Raw genomic sequence first — 22,740 nt, 5'->3', positions numbered from 1 at the left:
ACTCTGTAAAAAAAAAAAAAAAAAAAAAAAGAGGACTTTGCAGTGATTCCCAAATTCAGGCTGCATAAGTTTCTTAAAACGAAGATTCTCAGAGATTAGGATTCAGTGAGTCTGGGATGAATTAAGGAAATCTGTATTTTTCAGGTGATTCCAACAGTTATATGAACAGTCCCTTATTTGTAATATATTGAAAAATATTACCAGAACAGTAGTGATTGCAATTCAGCAGTAATTATGTTGAATGTTTATAGTTGAAATTATACATAACAGTGACCTTAGGTGATGTGGTCCTTGCTTGGAGCTAACAGTCTGGTGGGAAATATGGATCAGTAAACATATAGTGCAATGTATGAACTGCTATGCTAAGTCAAGGAAGTTCACCTTCAAATACTGTGTGATCTTACTTACATGTGGAAACTAAAATAGTCAAACTCAAAGAAGTAGGGAGTATAATGGTGGTTGCCAGAGGCAGAGCAAGGGATGGGGGTGTGGCGGTGGACTGGGAAAGGAGAGAAATTGGTCAGTGGATACAAAGTTTCAATTAGGAGTAAGTTCTGGTGTTCTAGTGCATAACAAGGTGACTATAGTTAATATTGTATATTTCAAAATAGCTAAAAGAGAGGATTTTTATATGTTCTCACCACAAAAAAATAGTAAATATTTGAGGTGATGGATATGCTAATTAGCTTTATTTGATCATTCCACCATATATACATGTATTGAAGCATCACATTGTACCCTTTAAATATATACAAGTATTATTTGTTGATTAAAAAGAAAATAAAAATGAAGGTCACCTTATATCAACTTTTGTGAGTCAGGGATGGCCTCTCAGAGGATATACAGCTAAACTGAGCCTTCATTGCTGATTAGGAGTTTGGCAGGTGAAGGAAGTTGGAGAAAGGAAAAGGAAAAAGGAATGGTTGTGTGAAGAATGGCCTATTCAAAGAATAAAAGAAACTGATTATGGTTAGTTTAAGGGACAGGTGGAAAAGTAGAGAAGACTGGAGAGACAACCAGCTTCAGAGCATGCAGAACTACCCAGGCCTTGTAAAAAGTAGAGAATTACTTCTAAGTGGGAAGCTATTGAAAGAATTTAAGTAAGGGAGTAACATGATAATGTTTAATGCAATACTGTCAACCTTAAATAACACCATGGGACCCATACAAAGTGCCACTTGTGATGCTGGAAGTGCTTCTAGGAAGCAGAGAAAAATCATGGCATCATAAGGAAAAGTTGAATTGCCATTTGGTGTAGTGGCATGCATCTGTAGTCCCAACTACTCAGGGGGCTGAGGCGTGAGGATGTCTTGAGCCCAGGAGTCTGAAGTACTAGTATGTCATGATTGTGCTTGTGAATAGAGACTGCACTCCAGCCTGGGCTGCATAGCCAGACCCCATCTCTTAAAAAAAAATGAAGTTGGATTGCTTGATATGTACTGTAGCATGAGGTCTACAGCTATGGTCTACAGGTATGCCCACCATTTCAATTTCATTTTAAATGAATCCAGGATAAAGACCATTGTAAAAAAAAAGAAAAGGAAATTTATGAAGCTGTTGCTGCAGCTGTGCCAGCAGGTGTGAAAACTTTGCTTTTTTTTTTTTAGTGAAATACCTTTTTATCTCATATTGATAATGCAGCTTTTTTGTGGCTGCAGTATTCCTGTAAGAAAGGCATACCTTTGGATTCTAATACGATTTCAGAAAAAGTGAAGTCGTTATATGACAACTTAAAGCAAAATGAAGACGAAAGATCAAAAGCCGGAGAATTTAATGTTAGCAAGGATGGTTTGATAATTTTTGAAAGAGATTTTGCTTAAAATATGTCAAGGTAACAGGAGATGTAGCTTCTGCTGACCAAGAGGCAGCGGATGAGCTCCTTGGTGCCATTCAGAAAATCATAGAGGACAAAGGATATCTGCCTGAATGAGTTTTTACTGCAGACAAAAGTGCCCTATTCTGGAAAAAATGCCACAAAGGACAATTATTAGTAAGGAAGAGAAGCAAGCATCAGGATTTAAGATAGGAAGGGATAGACTCAATACTGTTTTATGTAAATGCAATCTGGTTTATGGTCAGGATTGGCCTTATCTATAAATCAGCTAACCGTCAAGCCTTGAAGGGAAAAGCTAAACACCAGCTGCCAGTCTTTTGGTTGTACAAGAAGTAGACCTGGACAATGAGAACCCATTTTCTGGTTGGTCCTATTGATGCTTTGTCCCTGAAGTCAGGAAGTATCTTGCCAGCAAGGGTCTGCCTTTTAAGGTTCTTTTGATATTGGGCAATGCCCCTGGCCACCCCAAACCCCATGAGTTCAACACTAAGGGCATCAAAGTTGTGTACTTGCCCCCAAACACAACATCTTTAATTCAAACTCTGGATCAGGACCTTTAAGGCTCATTACACATGGTACTCTATGGAAAGAATTGTCAACACTCTGGAAGAGAACCCTGAACATCATGAAAGTCTGGAAGCATTACATCATTAAAGATGCCATCCTTATTGTAGAAAAAGCTGTGAAATCTATCAAGCCCCCAAAATAAATTCCGGCTGGAGAAAACTGTCCGGGTGTGTATGACTTAACAGGATTTATGTTACAGAGCCAATCCAGGAAATCATGAAAGAGCTTGTAGATATGGTAAAAAAAAAAAAAAAAAAAAAGTGGGAGGTAAAGGTTTTCAAGATGTGGATCTTGGAGCAATTAAAGAGCCAATAGACACCACACCAGAAGAATTAACAGAAGATGACTTGATGGAAATGACCGCTTCTGGACCAGTGCCAAAGGATGAGGAAGAAGCAGTGCCGGGAAGCAAATTGATGTTAGACAGACAATCTGACAGAAGGGTTCCAGTTATTCAAGACCTCTTTTGACTGCTGTTACATCATGGACCCTTCTATGATATGGGCACTGAAACTAAAGCAAATGGTGGAAAAACGATTGGTAGCATATAGAAACTTTTTTACATAAATGAAAAAGCAAAAAAGGCAGAAATTATGGTATATTTCCATAAATTTACATCAAGTGTGCTTGCCTCTCCTGCCTCCCTCTCCACCACCTCCATCTCTTCTGCTTCTGCCACCTTCTCTCCCTCTCCCTTAGCATACTCAACGTAAAGACAAGGATGAAGACCTTTGTGATGATCCACTTTTACTTAATGAATAGGAAATATATTTTCTCTTACTCATGATTTTCTTAATAACATTCTCTTTTGCTTACTTTATTTGAAGAATACAGTATATAATACATGTAAAGCAGAAAATATGTGTTAATTGACTGTGTTATTGGTAAGGCTTCTGGTTAGTAGTAGGCTATTAGTAGTTAAGTGTTTGGGGAATGAAAAGTTATATGCACATTTTGACTGTGCGGGGGTCAGTGCCCCTAACCCCTGTGTTGTTAAAAGGTCATCTGTACAACAAAGAATAATTTTATGTTTATGGGATTTTTGACTAATTAATATAATACATTAGTACTATAACCATTGAAAAATCACAGTGAACGGAAAACTCAATCCATAAAATTTGTTTGCCAAGTTTTTTTTAATAGATTTTATCTTTTAGAGCAGTTTTAGGTTCACATCAAAATTGAGAGGAAGGTGTAAGATTTCCCCCATACCTTCTGCAATCATGTATGCATAGCCATCCCCATAGGTTACCACATTTTAAGTTGAATAATAGCTTCAGTTTTAGGTTTCTTCTAATACAGTATTGGAATAGTTTTCAGATTCTTAGCCTTTCTCAGATATTTTAAATGTGCTTTACTTGGTTAAATAAAAACTGTGGATCTTTTATACATGTTTTTAAAACATATTGTGAATTTCAGTGATTATAAAACTGGTAACCAAACTGCATTTCTTTATGAGGTTTTGAGTTTATATTCTTTAGAAATTCAATTCTATGTTTGTCTTCTCTACATGAGATTTAATATTTTATCTGGGTTATTTTTTATATCTTTTATGATATTTTCTTCCCCAGTTTTGTCTGCTTGATAAACTCCAAACATCCAAGTTTTGTTGAATGTATTTTGTATTCTCTTTTATTATTGTTAGTTTCGGAAAATTACATCTTTGAAAAAATGTGTTTAGGTCTGCACGAATTTGATGCCTTGAAGGATCCTGAAGTGAACGAATTTCGGAGGAAAATGCGCACATTCAGTGAGGAAAAGATTCAGTCACTTGTTGGATTGTCTTGGATGGACTGGCTAAAACAAACATACCCACCAGAACATGAACCATCCATCTTTGAAAACTTAGAAGATAAACTTTACGGAGGAAAGCTCATTGTAGCTGTTCATTTTGAAAACTGTCAGGTAGGATTATATTTTGTGATAAATCTCTTACTTTTATCTGAATGCAACTCCATTCTTAGAAGTGTTTTTGGCTTGCCTAGCAAACACTATTGTAAAGCACAGTTTTAAAAGGATTTAAGGTGGAAAGATATTTAGAATTATGTATAACAGTCTAAAGTGACACCCTTTATACACACCCTTTATACATGATTTCTTAAAGCAATGGAATGGTAGTTTAGAATAGGGCTGGCAAACTGTACTGTTTAATTGGTTTTTACATTTTTAAAGCCATGTAAAAAAAAAACCTTAAAGAATTGTAAAGGAATGTTTACAAAAATAAGCAAAAGAAAAAAAGAATATGCAATATAGACTTGTATGTTTTCAGCAAAGCCCGGTCCTTTATAGAAAAAGTTTGCCTACCAACTGTTGGTTTAGGTAGTGTTCTTCATTGCAGATATTTTTTTCTCATGTAATTTTTTTTTAAATCTATAGAAATGAAAAGCCTGATCAAAATGGTCTCTTTTTTCCCCCATATTCTTACATTTGCATTCTGTGAATATGTAAATTAAGTGGTAAGGGATTAGACATTATAAAAGAGTAAACATAGAGCTAATCCATTTTTAAATGCTCACAGCAATTATACAAACTTTATAATGCTACCACCTTTGTATCAAGTATGGTCACTCTGTCATCTAGGGGCTGGCCCTAGATTAACGTAGGAATTCAAGGGTGTTTTGTTCTTGAATTGCTGTAATAATCAGAGCAATGACAGCTGCCGTTAACAGAAGCTCTTCTGTATTGAGCACTTATACTATGCCAGGAGCTATTTCATATGTTCTCTACACCAACCCTAGAAAATGTTGTTTTCTTTTCCCCCATTTTACTGTGAAGAAACTGAAAGGAAGACAAGTTTATTTTGTTTTTAGAGATGAGGTCTTCCTCTATCACCCAGGCTGAAGTGCATTGGCTACCTCATAGCACACTGTAGCCTTGAACTCCTGGGCTCTAATGATCCTCCTACCTCAGCTTCCCCAGCAGCTAGGACTCCAGGAGTGCGCCACCATGCTAATTTAAAAATTTTTTTTGTAGAGATGTGGTTCTGCCCAGGCTGGTCTCAAACTCCTGGGCTCGAGTGATCCTCCCACTTTAGCCTCCCACAGTGCTGGGATTATAGGCATGAGCGACCTTGCCCTGTCTAGAAGAGTAGTTTAGTGTTTTGTGCTAGGCCTCATAGCTGGTCAGTGGTAGAGCCAGGAGTTTATCCAGGTGTTTGTGGTTTTACCAGGTTTTGCCTCTTTTAGACATGTTAATAAGTATTTGTTAGGACAAGTAAAAAAAAGATCCTGCCTTTAGGCATTTTCTCTAGTCAAGAAAGCTTGTTTAGGGAAAAACACCATTTGTCATTCTATCCTGAGAATGTTATGACTGAAGTTCAATTTAAGTCAAGATTTGAGTATTGTAAAATGTCAGGATCAAATTTAAAATACTATGTTAGGGGATTCTGCAAGGTTGAGAGGTGAAATAGGGGAGTTCACTGTTGAAAGGTGATTAGAATTCAACTTGAAAACACTGGATCAAAATAAGTTGCCTATCTAGGTCAGTCTGAATTTATTACGGGTGGGTCAGATCCCACACGAATTCACAAATGTTAATGTAATCATTCGTGTAACAAAGTATATATGAAAGGAAGTGTTTTGAACATAGTAGAGAGATGGAGATACGGTAAAATCTTACTAGATTCCAAGCAGTCCTAGAATTTAAAGTTGAAAGGAGTTTAGAGATCATTTAGTTGGACTTTTTACATAATATAATAATTATTTTTGTAGTCCCTAATATCTTATGTCTTTGCCTACATAAATCAAGTGCTAGGGGGAGTGTTTTTCTTCCTGAAACAGCATGTTTATGCCTACAGGCAAATACACGTTTCAATTTGAAATTTAAAAAATTTAATTTAATTTAATTTTATTTTATTTTATTTTTTTCCTCTCAAAAATTTTAAATTCAAACCTGCCTTCTATGACCTCTGCCCATCTCAATACAGTTTTCTGTATAGTTTTGGACAAGTATCAATGCAATCTTCTCTTCCTTCTCCAGGCCAGATATTCAGATAGTTGAAATATAGCTATTATGCATCTCCCTAGTCTCCTTTTCTTCAGGTTAAACATTTCCTCAAAGGTTAAACCAAAAATTCCTAGACTTTTGGTTGTATAGAACAGTAAAATTAAGTTATTTAAAAAAATCTGTGAAGTCACATAGAATTTATAGGTTTTTATTTAACTAAGTAAGGACATTAAAAAAAAATCCGAAACCATAATTTTTTACCAGTAATTTTTTATAAATTGATAAACACTTCACCACCAAAAAATAAGAATTTCACAATCTCAGAATAAGACTGCTGGCAACATACTCCATGATATATGCATTCTCCCTTTCCCCCTCCCACTTCTATAAAATTCCCATTTGGACATTCCACCGTCAGCAGCTTACGACCAACACTGGTCCATGCAAAGCAGCATGTGAGGAACACTAGACTAAAAATGAGATGAAATGTGAAAAGGTGTCCATTTGGGTTAAAAAAATGATTTTCTGGGACTGGTAGGGGGAAAGCTAGCCAGGAATTTGTGAAGAACTTCAGAAATTTTAGATTACCACATAGTATCAGCCAGGCTTATGACATGGCTTTTAAGAAGCAGGATAAACATAATCATAGACCTATTGTATCTGAATTTTATAGAACAATGGTCTCAGCAGTCAATTCACAGATACATTATTGTTAATTCCAGGAATCACAGTTTCACAGGGGATGGAGCGAAGGTAATGGATTGGAAACCATTAGAATGAGAGATCATTAATATCTTATTGGGAAGTGAGGTGGAGAAGGAAAGGGGAGTCCTGGGACTTCTCAAAATGATTCCTAGCATTCTAGCTTGTGTGCTTTAATGCATTCGGTATTGTCTTATTCTGTTTGTGCTGCTGTAACAGAATACTATAGATTGGGTGGCTTACAAACAATAGAAATTTATTACTCAGAGTTCTGGAAGCTCAGAAGTCCAAGATCAGGGTGCCAACAGATTCCATGTCTGATGAGGGTCTGTTTCCTGGTATGTAGATGACTATGTTCTTGCTGTATCCTCTGTGGCAGAAGAGGAAAGGGAGCTCTCTGAAATTTCATATAAAGGCACCAGTCCCCTTCATGAGGGCTTGGCCTTCATGACCTAATCACATCCCAAACTCCCTACTTCCAAATGCCATTGGGGATTAGGTTTCTACATAGGAATTTGGAGGAGACACAAACATTCAGTCTATAGCAGGCACCAACTCATATAGAAAATACAGAAGAATAAGTAAAAATAATGGATAAAATAGATGTGAAATACTAAGTTAAGGTTCAAAAAGTTTAAATTTAAGGTACTTTGTGGAAAAGGGATGTGGTTTAAATTAATTTAATGGAAAATTTGCAAAATTGATGTCAAGTCTGTATACAGAATTTTCTAGCAGTCAATTGCCCAGAGTAGCAGTTGGCTATTTTGTGTGATAGTGAGTTTCTTATATCTTTGGAATATGATCATATGCTGGGAAATTACCTTGATAGATTATGTATGAGAGGATTCGGGTGTTATCTGTAGCATTGGGTTTTATGATAAACAGATTTGGTAATGTTCTATTTCAACTATATCTTCATTTTTTATTGATTAAAATTTCTGTATATTTCCATTTTCATGTTTGTAAAATTGGGCCCAATTTATTAAATTATGGTTTAATTGGTATAAGGTATGAATCTCTTTTTACTAGTGATAAAAATACATTTTTTAAAAATGTAGACTAAATTTGAATAGCTATAGGTTTTAAAACTTCTTAAAGAAAGCTGTTCACTGGAAAATGCATGTGATATATTACCTGATGGTAACATTAATTAAATATTAATCTTACCTGTGGGAGATAACGGCACTATGAATACAGTAAGATGACTTTAAAATAATCAGAAATTTTAGTGAATTTTGTATGGACACAGAATATAGAAAAATGTTGTGGAATATAAAATATAAAGGGATGTACATATGTTAATCTTATGTACATTTGTACACATTATTACCTAATCATCGTAACAGTGATTTTTCAGCACAAATATAAACTTTACTGTTTTTTTCCGCCCCCCGTCCCCCCTTTTAGGATGTGTTTAGCTTTCAGGTATCTCCTAACATGAATCCTATCAAAATAAATGAATTGGCAATACAAAAACGTTTGACTATTCATGGAAAGGAAGATGAAGCTAGCCCCTATGATTATGTATTGCAAGTCAGTGGAAGAGTTGAATACGTATTTGGCGATCACCCACTAATTCAATTCCAGGTATGTGTATTAACTATCCATTTACTAGAAAATTATATGGGTATGCGTTTTTTATTTCTGATTTAAAAAAAGCCATGTCCATGGTGGAACATTTGGAACCTACAGAAAATTATACAGAATTTAATAGTAAATATCCATAATCATACTTACTCTGAAATAATCACTTTTAACATTTTGGCATGTTTTTGTCATTTCGTTTTGCAGTTGTACATATATTTAGCATGATTATACACACAAATATGTGTGTCTATATGTGTGTTTGCATTCTGCTTTTTTTGTTGAGTGTTTCAGTTAATGTTATAATTATTTTCCTGTAACATGAATTCTTACCACAATTTGTTAGAACTGCCTACTATTTTGTTAAATAAATATATGATTTAAATATGAAATTTTCTAGGGGAAGTAAAATATAAAAAAAGTTGACTGAATGGTCATTCATTGAATTGTATAAATACTTATATGTGGTTATCAGTTAGTTACATAAAGTAATATTTTAAATTTTCATTACGAATTAGAAAACTTTTCTATTTCAGTCTTTAATATTTATATGTCTAATCTCCCTTGCCCCTTTTTTGTTGTTTACATGTATGATAGGAATTTTGTAAGCCATTAGGTCTAACTATTTTCAAAGCCTTTCTTAGTCTTCGAGATATTTATTTATTTTCATTTAATTATGAATTTTTTGAGTATGTGCTTTATGCATGGCACTGAATTGCCTCAGATTATTTTTGGAATAATGTGGAGTTTAAATATATGTACAGTGCAACAACTCTTTCCCCACGAAGTATTCTGTTTAAACAACAGGTCCCTGGCTTTGCCTTCAAAGAACTTTGAAGCTATTTTTGTTGAAATTATATTTAGAGACTAAAAAGTAGTCGTTATATAAGGAATATTAGGATAAGTGCCAAATTACTGGTCAGTAGTAACAGGATTTTAGGAAAATCCTGTGGGTTTGTGATGTTATTGTTTTAATTTTTTTTTTTTTTTAAACAAAAGGGATACATGCATGTCAAGTATAAAGTGATGTCCCTTTGAGAATGAGCTGTGACTTATTAGCGGGTGTAATGGGATTTTACGCCTCTTTTCAGGTTTCTGATGTGGCCCTTAATTTTTGTGCCATAGTAGATAGAAGGCCTAAGAGCAGTTACAACTTGTATGCACAGCTTTGGGAGTCTGTGGTATTCTGATAGTAAGCAATTGAACTCTAGCCCATAAAAAGGAAGATGAAAAGTGCATTGTGGGCAACATGGAAGTACTGACTTCTCTTCATATTCTGCCATCATTCGAGTAGCCTCTTTATGTAATTTAACATTTCTTTTTACCTTAGTAAGAGAAATGTATATTTTACCAGCAGTTATCATTTGTTATTAATACAAAGAAATACAAAAAAGAGAGAAAATATGTAACATAGGCAAAAGAATGTGAAGGAAATGGATCTTTTATCATAATATCATATAACTCCCACTGTGAGGCCAATCTGGAAATGTTTTTCATTTGAAAAATTTACTTTTAATGGTTCTGAATTGAGTTACAATACATTGAATCACACTTTGGATGTATATAGGAAATTTATTCTTCTGAGAAATACATTGGATTTCTATTCAGTTTGTTAGGAATCTTTGGTAATATGAATAATCACCCCTTTTCTTATATGCCTCTAGACAGTCATCCTGGTTTTGTGGAAATAAAGCAGAGCATTATACTGGGATGGCCAGTAGGTTTTTGCTGGGGAGACAGTTGCTAACACTTGCCTAAGCTCTGTCCTGTAAAGGGGCCACCTCAGGCAGCTGTAGAAAAATGTGAATCTGACACATGTGAACCACGTATTCACCTTTTCTGGCTGATTGGCTAAAGTATAACTTTGCTGTCAGAAAAGTGTATTTAAATCCAGGTCTTTTCAGATACTAGGTGTATAATTTAACTCTTCTGAGTTTCGTTTCTTTAATTTGTTAAATAAGGGGATAATCTTTCTTGTAGAGTGTTATGAAGTTTAGCTATAACTCATGAAACATGTCTGTCTAGGCTGGGTGCAGTGGCTAATGCCTGTAATCCTAGCACTCTGGGAAGCCAAGACAGGAGGATTGCTTGAGCATAGGAGTTCAAGACCAGCAAGAGCAAGATCCTATCTCTAGTAAAAATAGAAAAATTAGCCAGGTGTCATGGCACGCACCTGTGGTCCCAGTTACTTGGGAGGCTGAGGCAGGAGGATCACTTGAGCCCCAGAGTTTGAAGTTCAAGTGAGCTATGATGACGCCACTGCACTCTATCCAGGGCGACATAATGACATGTCTATTTAGCTCAGTTCTTAGGTACTTAGGTGTTGAATTAATGGTAACTATTTTTTGTATTGTGATTTGAAATTCTCATATTCTTGATATTTAGTTGTTTAAGATATACTTTCACAGCACATTTGTTATAGTGTTGTTCGGCTTAATTTTATTCTATAGATTTAAATGTTTGCATGAAAATTTATATCTTCCTCTTTCTTGCCACTGTAGTATATCCGGAATTGTGTAATGAACAGGACTCTGCCCCACTTTATACTTGTGGAATGCTGCAAGATCAAGAAAATGTATGAACAGGAAATGATTGCCATAGAGGCTGCCATAAATCGAAAGTCATCTAACCTTCCTCTTCCTTTACCACCAAAGAAAACGCGAGTTATTTCTGTAAGCTTCATTTGTGAACCTTTGGTAACCCCCAAAGGCATGTGATTTTGTTAGGTAGTATGCTTCAGTCTCACACGTATTTACTTTGCTCACTTCTCCTTCTGTAAAACACAATGCATACTTACCAAAAATCCATCACTATTTACTTTAAAATAGTAGCTAAAAAAGCTACTATTCTTTTTCCTTACTTAAGGTACAAATAAATGTAAATGTACCGTTTATATTTTTGGTGTTCTTTTGATGCCAAAGAAAAATGCCATCAAATTAGAGATTAGCTTTTAAACATAGGATTTCAATGAGCAATTTGAGATACTCCAGTAGAAAAATTAGATATGCAGAAATAGTTGAATTTCCAGTATAATTCATTTCTATCAGCTTAGCTGTGGTGGTGGTTTTGTTATAATTTGCCTGTCTTCTCAATACTGAATTCTTTTAGTATTAAACATAAATGAAAGGCACTATTTTTTCCAGAATATAATATATTTATATAAAGCAAGTGCTAAGTTTGTCTTCATTTGAACAGTTAACATTTTTTAGTCAGTTACTCAATCTTTACAAATTGTATGTTTAACTGCGCCTTGATGTTACCTCTATATTAATGTAAATGGTCAACACTTAATTTATACAAGGCTTTTAATACTATTTGTCGCTGCTTTTTATTTTGGTGATATCTCTTAGCAGTAGTGGAATAGTGCCTATGTTTTGCCATGGAAACGAAGTACTAGAGGTTAATAATTTTAATATATGTGGCTTTCGGTTGTTAGTTGAGAACTCTAGTTTCATAATTTTGTCAGTAGACATGAGAACTAAGATGATTTCATTGCTAGCATAGAATATTCATTCCTTTTATTAAAATACTTTGTATTTATTTCATTCTTTTACAGCATGTTTGGGAAAATAACAACCCTTTCCAGATTGTCTTGGTTAAGGGAAATAAACTTAACACAGAAGAAACTGTAAAAGTGAGTACTTCCTAAGATTTGAAGTTGCTATGTGCTCCATTATTTGAATAACTTTCTGATGTGCTCAGTAATTCACATTGGAGATTAAATTTTATCCATATCGATAAATAACATGGGATAGAATATGGCAATTTATTATAAAACTTTGAGAATTTTTGTTTTAAATTATTCTTTGAATAATTAGAGATCTACTGGAAAGATTGACATGTATTATGTAGAAGAAATTATTTTGGATTCAGCAAGCGAAATTTAAGCCAAAACTGTAGATCACATGTTTCTGTGCAATCTTGTTTTCCATTCTCATCCTTGCTGAGAGCTGCACTCAGCCACCTCTTTGTCTTTTTTTTTCTTCTTTAAACTTGCTAAGCACAGAGAAAATTTAATGCCATTTCTTTCTTTTTTTTTGTTTTTATAAAAAACAACCAAAATGTATTTATTTAATATACACCACAAGGGCTCAACCAGAGACTTAATTTAAAAAACAGTAACAAAACAATAACAACACAGCTCAAGATCCAGAGTCCTATACAGAAATCAGGGAAAGGACAGATCATCCAAGGGAAAAAAAAAGAACACAGGGAGAGTCCGGATAGCCCTGGTCAGGGCTCCTGGCTGGACACCTGCTTTGAGTAGGTTTCCTGCAGGTACTTCTTAAAAGCTGTGGGGTTTTTCCAGAGCTCAGCAGCATGTGTATTCAAAGGGCTATCAATGTTGGGTTCTCCTAGCAGGCTCTGAATGGAAAGCACGATGGTCCTGACATCATATAGGGCAGACTATTTGTCCTTCAGGTTGTCCAGGCAGATGTTACCCTGGGTGTCCACGTTGGGGTGGTAGCAGGGCGTGAGGAACTTCACCGTGGGTGCGTTGTAAGGGTAGCCACTGGGGAACTCTAGGGAGAGCTTATACCTCAGGTCTTCATAAACTGTGCCCGCTGCTCCATGGATGGTCCCTACCCATTTGAAAAGGTTGTCTGATTCAGGAAAGGCAGAAATTCCTTTGTCACTAGACATCATGAGGGTCATCAGCTCCTGCTGTAACCTTTTGCCCACGGGGCCCCGAGCGGCGCCCCCGCTGGGCTCGGCTCCTTTACGGGCCGCCGCAACGCTGGCGACAGCCGGGTCGCGGTTTTGGGAGGCCATCCAGGTGGTGCTGGCAAGGAGACAGGAACTCGGAAAACACGGCTGCAACTGCTTAATGCCATTTCTTGAAAGAAGATAGGTGACTACATTATGGACCACAAGTTATTAACACGTGGGGATTTATTATTCAATCCTATACAATTAAATAAAGACCTAACAAGGCATTTTGTCTCAAGGTATAAAATATGCATTTTCCCTATTTTGCTGGGTAGGAAATTAAGTGAATAGTTTTGTGATCCAAGAAAGATTCAGTAGTTTTAAATGTCTGTTGGAATGAGGATATATTTAGGAGCCTCTTAGCAAAAATTACCAATGGCTTGCTTTTTGTACATGAACATTAAAGATTTTGGGGGAGAGTAGAAAGGTGGTTACCGGTGGTCAGAGGGTGTGGGAAATGGAGAGATAGAAGTCAAAGGGTGCAAAGATACAACTATCTTGAATGAGTAAGTCTAGAAATCTAATGTACAACACGAGGACAATAGTTAATAATATGGTAGTATATATAGAAAATTTGCTAAAAGAGTAAATTTCAGGTACTGTTACCAAAAAAAGAAAAATAAAAGGTAACAAAGGTAACTATGTGATGAAGGCTATATGAATTTATTTGTAGTAATTGCTTTATTATGTATATGTATATTAAAACATGTTGCATACATTAAATATGTGCAATTAAAAGATTGTTTGGGTAGCCCTCATTAAAATAAATAAGGGCTTTGCTCTTACAGCCTCAGCTAGATTTTTGTTTTTAATCAATATGTTTATTACCAATTAGTGGTAATTCTGTTTTTTTCTTTTAATTTAAACTTTCCTTATTAGTTTTTTACAAATGTAAAAATATAACATGATTATTGCATGTTAAAATTATTGCAAGTGAAGAAGTGCACACTGATTAAGAAAAAAGGTACTAGTCTTTTCTTCCCATCTCCTTACCATCATAAGGGATTCAAGCTCAACAAGCCTTGTGAGTGTCCTTCATGTTTATACAAATATATATAAACATGGTTTGGAGAATCAAAGGGGTTTTGGTTGTGTTTATTTCTTTTATTTCTTGATTGGTTTGTTAAAGAAAAAAGGGATGGTACTTTATATATTATTCTATAACCTGATTTATTCACTGTATAATATATCTTGGACAGTCCACTGGATTAGTAAATATTCAGTAGAGTTCCTTGGGGATTTCATTCTTAAAGGCAAATATCATATATAGTCAAATCTACCCTCAAGTCATATAGGATATAATATATATATTATATACATAAGTATGGTTTTGTTCAGTCATTTGTATGTATAGATGTATAATTTACATAGTAACAAATGGGAATTCCTACTTGTTCTTTTAAATTACAGGCCATCTTGTTTATCTTTTGTGGATAATTTATCAGCTCTTTAATTTTCTCGTAGTTGGTATTTTTCTATAGCCCTTTATTATTTACTTTTTTCCCAGAAGAATATCAAAGAAATCTTTACACATGCTCTATTTTTCTTAAGCATTATACTTCATTTCCAGCCGACATTAGGGAGGGTAATCTCCTTTACTTGGTCTACTGATTTAAATGTTAATTATGCCAAGGGCAGCTCACAGTAGCTCATGCCTGTAGTCCCAGTGGCACCGGTCTGCCTTCTGAGCTCAAGCGAGCCTCCTGCCTCAGCCTCCCAAGCAGCTGGGACCACAGGCATATGCCACCATGCCCCACTAATTTTTCTGTCTTTGTAGAGACGGGTAGTTTGAAATTTAATTTTTTTCAGTGGAGTATAGGTAGTCACATTTTCTGTTTCTGTTGTGTCCGTTTTGGTAATTTTTATCTTTCAGATAATTAAGTTAAGTTTATTGGCATAAAGTTCATGATAGCCCCTTACGTTAGTTTTCTATTACTATGTATCAAGTTACCACAAACATAGCAGCTTAAAACAACATTTATGTATTAGTTTACCAGGCATGTAGTTCCTAGATTCTCTGCTTATGGTCTTAACAAGGCTGAAATCCAAGTGTTAGTTTCACCTGGATTTCAGAAAGGGCTGCATTCTTTTCTGAAGGTTCTGGGGAAGAATCCACTTCCATGCTGATTCAAATTGTTGGCCAAATTCTTTTCATTGCAGTTGTAGGACTGAATTCTCCATTTCCTTGATGGCTGTTGGCTGAGAGCTGCTGTCTATTACAGAAGCTTCTCTCAGACCCTTGCCCTGTGGCCCTCTATCTTTAAATCCAGAATTGAAGACTTTCTCAAGCATTGAATCTTCTCATGCTTTGAATCTCTTGCCAAGAAGAGTCCAGTCCCTTTTAAGGGTTTACCAAATAGGTAAGGCTCACTGAGGATTATCTCCCTTCCTTAAAACCAACTATATCATATAGTATAACCTAATCACTGGAGTCTAATCTGTCATGTTTACAGTCCCAAAGATCATATAGGGCACCATGACTCCATAGGAGGTCTATAATGAAAATCTCAGATGTTCAGTGAAGATTCAGGTATCTACCTGGCAGGCAATTCAGTGTCTTCCAGCTCTGTGAGAGTGCTTGGAATTCTGTAGCACATGGCTTCCTGGTCAGTCTTTCCCAGGCTTGTGGTATTTCGTCTTTCATGTATACATCTTAATATTTAGTAGAATCCTGAACTCTATGTTGCCCAAAATCTAGAAGATGGCTAGTTCAGACAGAGAGATCATAAGGAGAAGTCCTCTATTTATAGCTCTAGAAGGAGAGGGGTCTTCTAAATAAGTCTGAGAGAATACAAATTTCACTCTTTTTTTCCCTCACTTTTTTATTTCTTTTTCTTGTCTCTGTTCTCATTTGCCCTAGTCTCTAAGCAGTTCTGCTGCTTACAGCAGCAACGGTGGGAGCAGGGGCAGTGACAGGAGCAAAAATTCAGAGAGTTAAATCTTCCTCTCCAGTTAGAGGAGTCGAAGTCCCAAGAGAATGGAGTCAATCCTCATTGACTTTTTTTCTCTCTGTCCTTCCAGTGTTTGACATAGTTGCAGGAAGTACGAATGAATAAAGCACCAACTTTCTGGATGGGTGAAGTAAAGGGGACCCCTAGGCTACCAAAGAATACTTGGAAGAATGCAGAGTGGGAGAAGGTTGGGAAAACAACCTCTTCAAGTTATTTATACTTATGAGCTTATTCCTGAGCTGTACATATGCGGATCTACCCTTAACAGCTTATATACTTTGAAAACTGAACTGTGGCATCAACCACCACCCAAGTCTCAGACTGGTTAATGTGTAGTGCATACATAGGACAGATGCAAATAGCCCAGCAAAGGATTTGAAAACTTAACCGGTATTGGAACAATAGCTCATAGAAGTCTCATCGAAACTTGCAATTTAAACCTAACTATTGTTCCCTAAAATGAAACTGTCAACATTCTCTATAGGATATAAACAAGGCCCGTTGTCTCATAACGTAACAGTCAAAATATCTGGAATACAATTCAAAATTACTTGGCATATAAAGAATGAGGAAAATCTCAAGTGGTATGGACAGTGATAGTCAGTAGATGTCAGTGCCGAGATGACACAGATGTTGGCATTATCTTAAAGACATTAAAACAGTTATAAAACTGCTCTAACAACTAAGGACAAACAACAATGGAAATGGAAAGGTAGAAAATCTCAGCTATAGAAGAAATAGAAGCTATAAGGAGACATCAAATAGAAAATTTAGAACTGAAAGATGTAATAATAGAAATTTAAAAATTCTCTGAATAGTCTCTTTTTTTTTGTTTTTTTTTTTGAGACAGAGTCTCGCTGTGTTGCCTGGCTACTGCCATGGCATCAGCCTAGCTCACAGCAACCTCAAACTCCTGGGCTCAAGTGATCCTCCTGCCTCAGTCTCCTGAGTAGCTGGGACTACAGTCTCATGCCACCACACCCAGCTATCTGAATAGTCTCAATAGCAGAATGGTAATGAGAAAGGAAAGGATCAGTCAACTTAAAGATTAACCAATAAATATTTTCCAATTTGAACAGCAGAGAGAAAAATTATTGGTTCTATAGAACCCCAGGAACCTGTGGGACAATACTAGAAGGTCTAACATATGTGTATTCTGATTTTTAGAAAGAGAAGAGAAAGAGTACAATTTAGAACAGCTATTTAAGGAAATAATCACAGGAAAGTTTGCAAAGCTGGCAAAAGATGGAAACATACAAATTGAAACAGCCCAGTGTTCCCCAATCAGGAGAAACCTAGGAAAGTACAAACCTAGTCATATCCTGTATCACATGTTATTTGTCATATATCGTGATATCTCATAGTGTAGTTATATGGGTCTTAGAACCCCCAGTCTATTAAAATATGTATATAACCTGAGAAAACAATATTTTAATCTTTTTATCTTATTTCAGTGCCTGGTACACTAAATAAATATTTGTGCAATGAATGAATATATTTTAACATAACCATCTTTAAAGTTCACACAGTATTCCTCATAAGCCAGCCCAAATCTACCTCTTTACAAATTGTGACATAGTAAAGTAACATGCATTTGATCTCTGCCCCCTGGTTCCTGGCTCAGAGCTCCTAAAACTCTTGCAATTTCCTGAGTGATAGGAGCGTCTTTTTTTTCCTCCTTTTTTTTTCTTTGAAAAAGTTTTATAATCAACACGTAATAATTATACATACTAAGGGGTACATCGCGATGTTGTGATACTTATCATGTATAGTGATCAGATTAGGATAGTTAGCATATCAGTCATCTCAAACATTTATCGTCTTCGTGTTGGGAACATTCAATATCCTCCTTCTAGCTATTTGAAACTATATAATATATTATTGTTAACTTAAGTCATCCTATAGTGCTATAGAACTGCAGTCCCCAACCTCTGGGCCATGGACCTGTACCAGATCTATACTGGTCTGTGACTGTTAGAAACTGAGCTGCATGGCAGGAGTGAGCGGCATGAGGGGAGTGGCGCAAACCAGCTAAGCTTCATCTGTATTTACAGCTGCTCCCCATTGCTTACATCACTGCATAAGCTCCACCTCCTGTGAGATCAGCAGGGGCATTAGATTCTCATAGGAGTGCGAACCCTATTGTAAACTGTACATGCGAGGGGTCTAGGTTGTTTGCTCTTCGTGAGAATCTGTTGCCTGATGATCTGAGGTGGCGCTGAGGTGATGATGCTATCATTGGGGAGCGGCTGCAAATACAGGTTATCATTAGCAGGGAGGTTTGACTGCACAGTAAATGTAATGCACTTGAATCATCTTGAAACCATCCTGCCACCCCTGCCCCCCACATCCATAGAAAAATTGTCTTCCATGAAACTGGTCCCTGGTGCCAAAAAGGCTAGAACACTATATCTCATTCCTCTTATCTAGCCATAATTTTCTATCATTTAACAAATCTCTCCCTATCTCCCTCCCCTACCTTTCCCTTCCTTTAGTGTCCTATAAGTACATATTACTTTTATGAGATCAGTTTTTTTTTTCTTTTTCTTTTTTGAGACAGAGTCTCTGTTGCCTGGGCTAGAGTGAGTGCCGTGGCGTCAGCCTAGCTCACAGCAACCTCAAACTCCTGGGCTCAAGTGATCCTCCTGCCTCAGCCTCCCGAGTAGCTGGGACTACAGGCATGTGCCACCATGCCCAGCTAATTTTTTTTTTTTTCTATATATTTTTAGCTGTCCAATTAATTTCTTTCTATTTTTTGTAGAGACGGGGTCTCGCTCTTGCTCAGGCTGGTCTCGAACTCCTGAGCTCAAGCAATCCGCCCGCCTCGGCCTCCCAGAGTGCTAGGATTACAGGCGTGAGCCACCGCGCCCGGCCCATTTATATCTTTTTTGATAAACTGGTTAATGTGTTTCCCTGAGTTTTGTGAGCTGTTAGAGCGAATAATTGAAGCCAAGGAGGGCATTGTGGGAACCCACAACTGATCAGAAAGTACAGGTGACAACCTGGGACTTGTGATCGACATCTGAAGTAGAGGTTAGTCTTGGGGAACTAAGCCTTTAACTTGTGGGGTCTGTGCTAAATCCTTGTAGTTAGTATCAGAAGTGAATTGTAGCACATTCAGTTGGTGCCTGGAGAGTTGGAGAACTGGCTGGTGTGGGAAAAACCCTCACAAATTTGGTATCTAAAGCATGTGAGTATAGAAGAAACAGGTTTTCCCTTTATAAATTATAAAGGATGCAAAGTGGTACACTTCATAAAAACATGAAAATTCCCACCTATTCATGCTACTGATCTTCTTTTGTGTCTAATATCTGAAAGCAAAAGATGTAGTGGATTTTGGCCATAGTGTGGAACGAGGTGTTAATGTTGTGAAACCAATTCATATCAGTCTGTCTGTTGTCTTGGCACCCCTCTGCTGTACTGAAGTTCCAGGGCTTGCAGAAAAAATGTGTCTTTAGAAGTTTACTTAAGTTGGATAATAAAACATGTGAGTGTATAAAGCATGATAGTACTTTAAAATTTTTCAGAAGACTCAAGGTGACTCGGACCAAGCATCAGGAAATGGTATAATTTTTATTTGATGTGATATAAGTTTAGAGAACAGATTTTCTTACTGCTTTTTCTGAAAACGAAGCTTACAGAGAAATGGAGGGCAAGGTATTGTTTGTTGAAATAGTGGTTTTAATGGGGGCAAGGAAGTTTTCCTGTGTGAGTGTTGGAGTAAGTTGGAAGGGGAGGTAGTTGGAGAGTGAAATGTAAGAATTAGTGATTTGGAGATGCTAGGGTGTGGTGAAGTCAAATTCAGGATGTGATCATTGTGTGGCTGAGGGAAAGACTAGGAAGTACCCAGTGGAGATTTTTTTTGTTTATTTTTTTGAGACAGACTCTCGCTCTGTTGCGCAGGCTAGAGTGCCGTGGCCTCAGCCTAGCTCACAGCAACCTCAAACTCCTGGACTCAAGCGATCCTTCTGCCTCAGCCTCCCGGGTAGCTGGGACTACAGGCATGTGCCACCATGCCCAGCTTATTTTTTCTATATTTTTTTAGTTGTCCAGCTAATTTCTTTCTATTTTTAGTAGAGTAGGGGTCTCACTCTTGCTCAGGCTGATCTTGAACTCCTGAGCTCAAACAATCTGCCCGCCTCGGCCTCCCAGAGTGCTAGGGTTACAGGCGTGAGCCACTGCGCCCAGCCGAGATCAGCTTTTTTGTTGTTGTTTTTTTTAAAGCTTCCACATAAAAGTGAAAACATGCAGTGTTTAACTTTCTGTTCCTGGCTTATTCCACTTACCATAATGTTCTCCAGTTCCATCTGTGTTGCTGTGAATGACAGTATTGTATTCTTCTTTACGGCTAAATAGTATTCCATTGCGTACATACACCACATTTTCTTTATCTGTTCATCTGTTGTTGGACATCTAGGTTGATTCCTTATCTTGGCTGTTGTGAATAGTACTGCAGTAAACATGGGTGTGCAGATGTCTTTCTGATACAATTATTGCCTTTCCTTCAGATAAATGCCCTATAGTGGAATTACTGGGTCATATGGTAGTTCTATTTGTATTTTTTGAGGAACCTCCATACGCTTCTCTGTAGTGGCTGAATTAGTTTACGTTCCCACAAATAGTGTCTAAGAGTTCTCGTTTTTCCACATCCTCATCAGCATTTGTTATTTTTTGTCTTTATGACAATAGCCATCCTAACTGGGGTGTGATGATACCTCACTGTAGTTTTGGTTTTCATTTCCTTGATGATTAGTTATGCTGAGCATTTTTCATGTATTTCTTGGCCACTCGTATGTCATCTTTTGAGAAATGTCTGTTCAGATCACTTGTCAGTTTTTAAAATTGGATTGTTTGCTGTTGATGTTTGGGTTTCTTGTATATTCTGGATATTAATTTCCTGTTGGATGAATAGTTTGCAAATATTTTCTTCCATTCTGTAGGTTGTCTTTTCACCCTGTTGATTGTTTTCTTTGCTATGCAGAAGCCTTTTAGTTTGATTTAATACCATTAGTTCACATAAGCTTTTGTTGCCTGTGCTTTTGAGGTCTTATTCATAAAATCTTTTCCCAGACTAATGGCCTAAAGCATTTCCCTGTTTTCTTCTAGTAGTTTTATAGTTTAGGGCCTTACATTTAGGTCTCTGATCAATTTTGAGTTGATTTTTGTGTAGGTTGGAAGGTGGGCATCTATTTTCATTCTTTTGCACATGAATATGCAATTTTCCCAGCACCATTTATTGAAGAGACTGCCCAACGTAGATTCTTGGTGCTTATGTCAAAAATCAGTTGGCTGTAGACAGGTCAATTTCTGGGTTCTCTGTTCTGTTCCATTGGTCTATGTTTCTGTTTTTATGCCATTACTGTGCTGTTTTGGCTACTACAGATTTGTGATATGTTTTCAAGTCTAGTAGTGTGATGCCTCCAGCTTTGTTATTGCTCAGGATTGCTTTGGCTATTAGGGGTCTTTTTTGATTCCATATAAATTTCAGAATTTTTTTTTCCCTAATTCTGTGAAGGATAGCATTGGTATTTTGATAGGGATTATATTGAATTTGAGATTGGTTTGGATAGTAGGGTCATTTTAATATTAATTCTGATCCATGAGCATGGGATCTTTTTCCATTTGTTTGTATTCTCTTCAATTTCTTTGTAGGTTACCTTGTTAGAGGTCTTTCATCTCTTTGGTTAAATTTATTCCTAGGTATTTTTATTTTTTTTGCAGCTATATAAATAGGACTGCCTAAATTTCTTTTTTAGCTAGTTCCTTATTTGTATATAGAAAAGATACTGATTTTTGTATGTTGATTTTTGTGCCCTGCAACTTTCCTGAATTTGTTAATTCTAAGAGTTTTTTGGTAGTCTTGAGATTTTTCTATATATATGATCATGTGGTCTGCAAATAGGGACAGTTTGACTTCTTCCTTTCCACTTGGGATGCCCTTTATTTCTTTCTCTTGCCTAATTGCTCTGGCTAAATGGAACATCTTTTATTATAATATTTGATCTAGTCCCTGGTTCCTGACACTAGAGCTTCTGAGACCCATGGAATCTTGGTAGGATAAGAGTGTCTTTGTATGGTAATGAGATGACTGGAGAAGCGGCAGATAGCCCCTGACTGGGGCCTGGTTGCCAGAGAAACCAGCCTTGTGCAAGAGGGTTGGAACTTTCACCCCACCCCCAAAGTCTGGGACAGGGAGGGAGGCTAAAGATTGACTCAATCACCAGTGGCCTATGATTTAATCAATCCCACCTGCTTAACTAACCTCCATCAAAAACCCTAAATGATGCGGTTTGCAGAGCTTCTGGGGTAGTGAATGTATCCACATGCTGAGAGAGTGGTATACCCAGTTCCACGGAGACAGAAGCTTCCGTGCTTGGGACCCTTCTGGACCTCACCCCATATACCTTTTCTTCTGGCTGTTCATTTATATCTTTTTTTTTTTTTTTT

At 36.7% G+C, this 22,740-nt stretch overlaps 1 protein-coding gene and 1 pseudogene across 1 annotated transcript in view; one reads left to right on the top strand and one right to left on the bottom strand.

Moving 5' to 3' along the window:
• The window catches only part of PIK3CB (phosphatidylinositol-4,5-bisphosphate 3-kinase, catalytic subunit beta), a 114,139-nt gene that overhangs the window by 11,842 nt on the left and 79,557 nt on the right, over positions 1–22,740 (top strand). Inside the window, exons 3-6 of the mRNA XM_012664529.1 lie at positions 4,083–4,306; positions 8,456–8,635; positions 11,134–11,304; positions 12,189–12,266. Coding sequence (XP_012519983.1) covers positions 4,083–4,306; positions 8,456–8,635; positions 11,134–11,304; positions 12,189–12,266 — 653 coding nt within the window. The remainder of the gene's footprint in view (positions 1–4,082; positions 4,307–8,455; positions 8,636–11,133; positions 11,305–12,188; positions 12,267–22,740) is intronic.
• On the bottom strand, positions 12,866–13,405 carry LOC105826549 (annotated as a pseudogene).

This window comes from Propithecus coquereli, unplaced genomic scaffold (assembly GCF_000956105.1).
Source record: "Propithecus coquereli isolate 6110/MARCELLA unplaced genomic scaffold, Pcoq_1.0 Scaffold12, whole genome shotgun sequence".
In the NCBI taxonomy this organism is placed as follows: Eukaryota; Metazoa; Chordata; class Mammalia; order Primates; family Indriidae; genus Propithecus; species Propithecus coquereli.
Note: the sequence above shows the minus strand (reverse complement) of the source record. Positions and strands in the feature narration are given on the sequence as shown.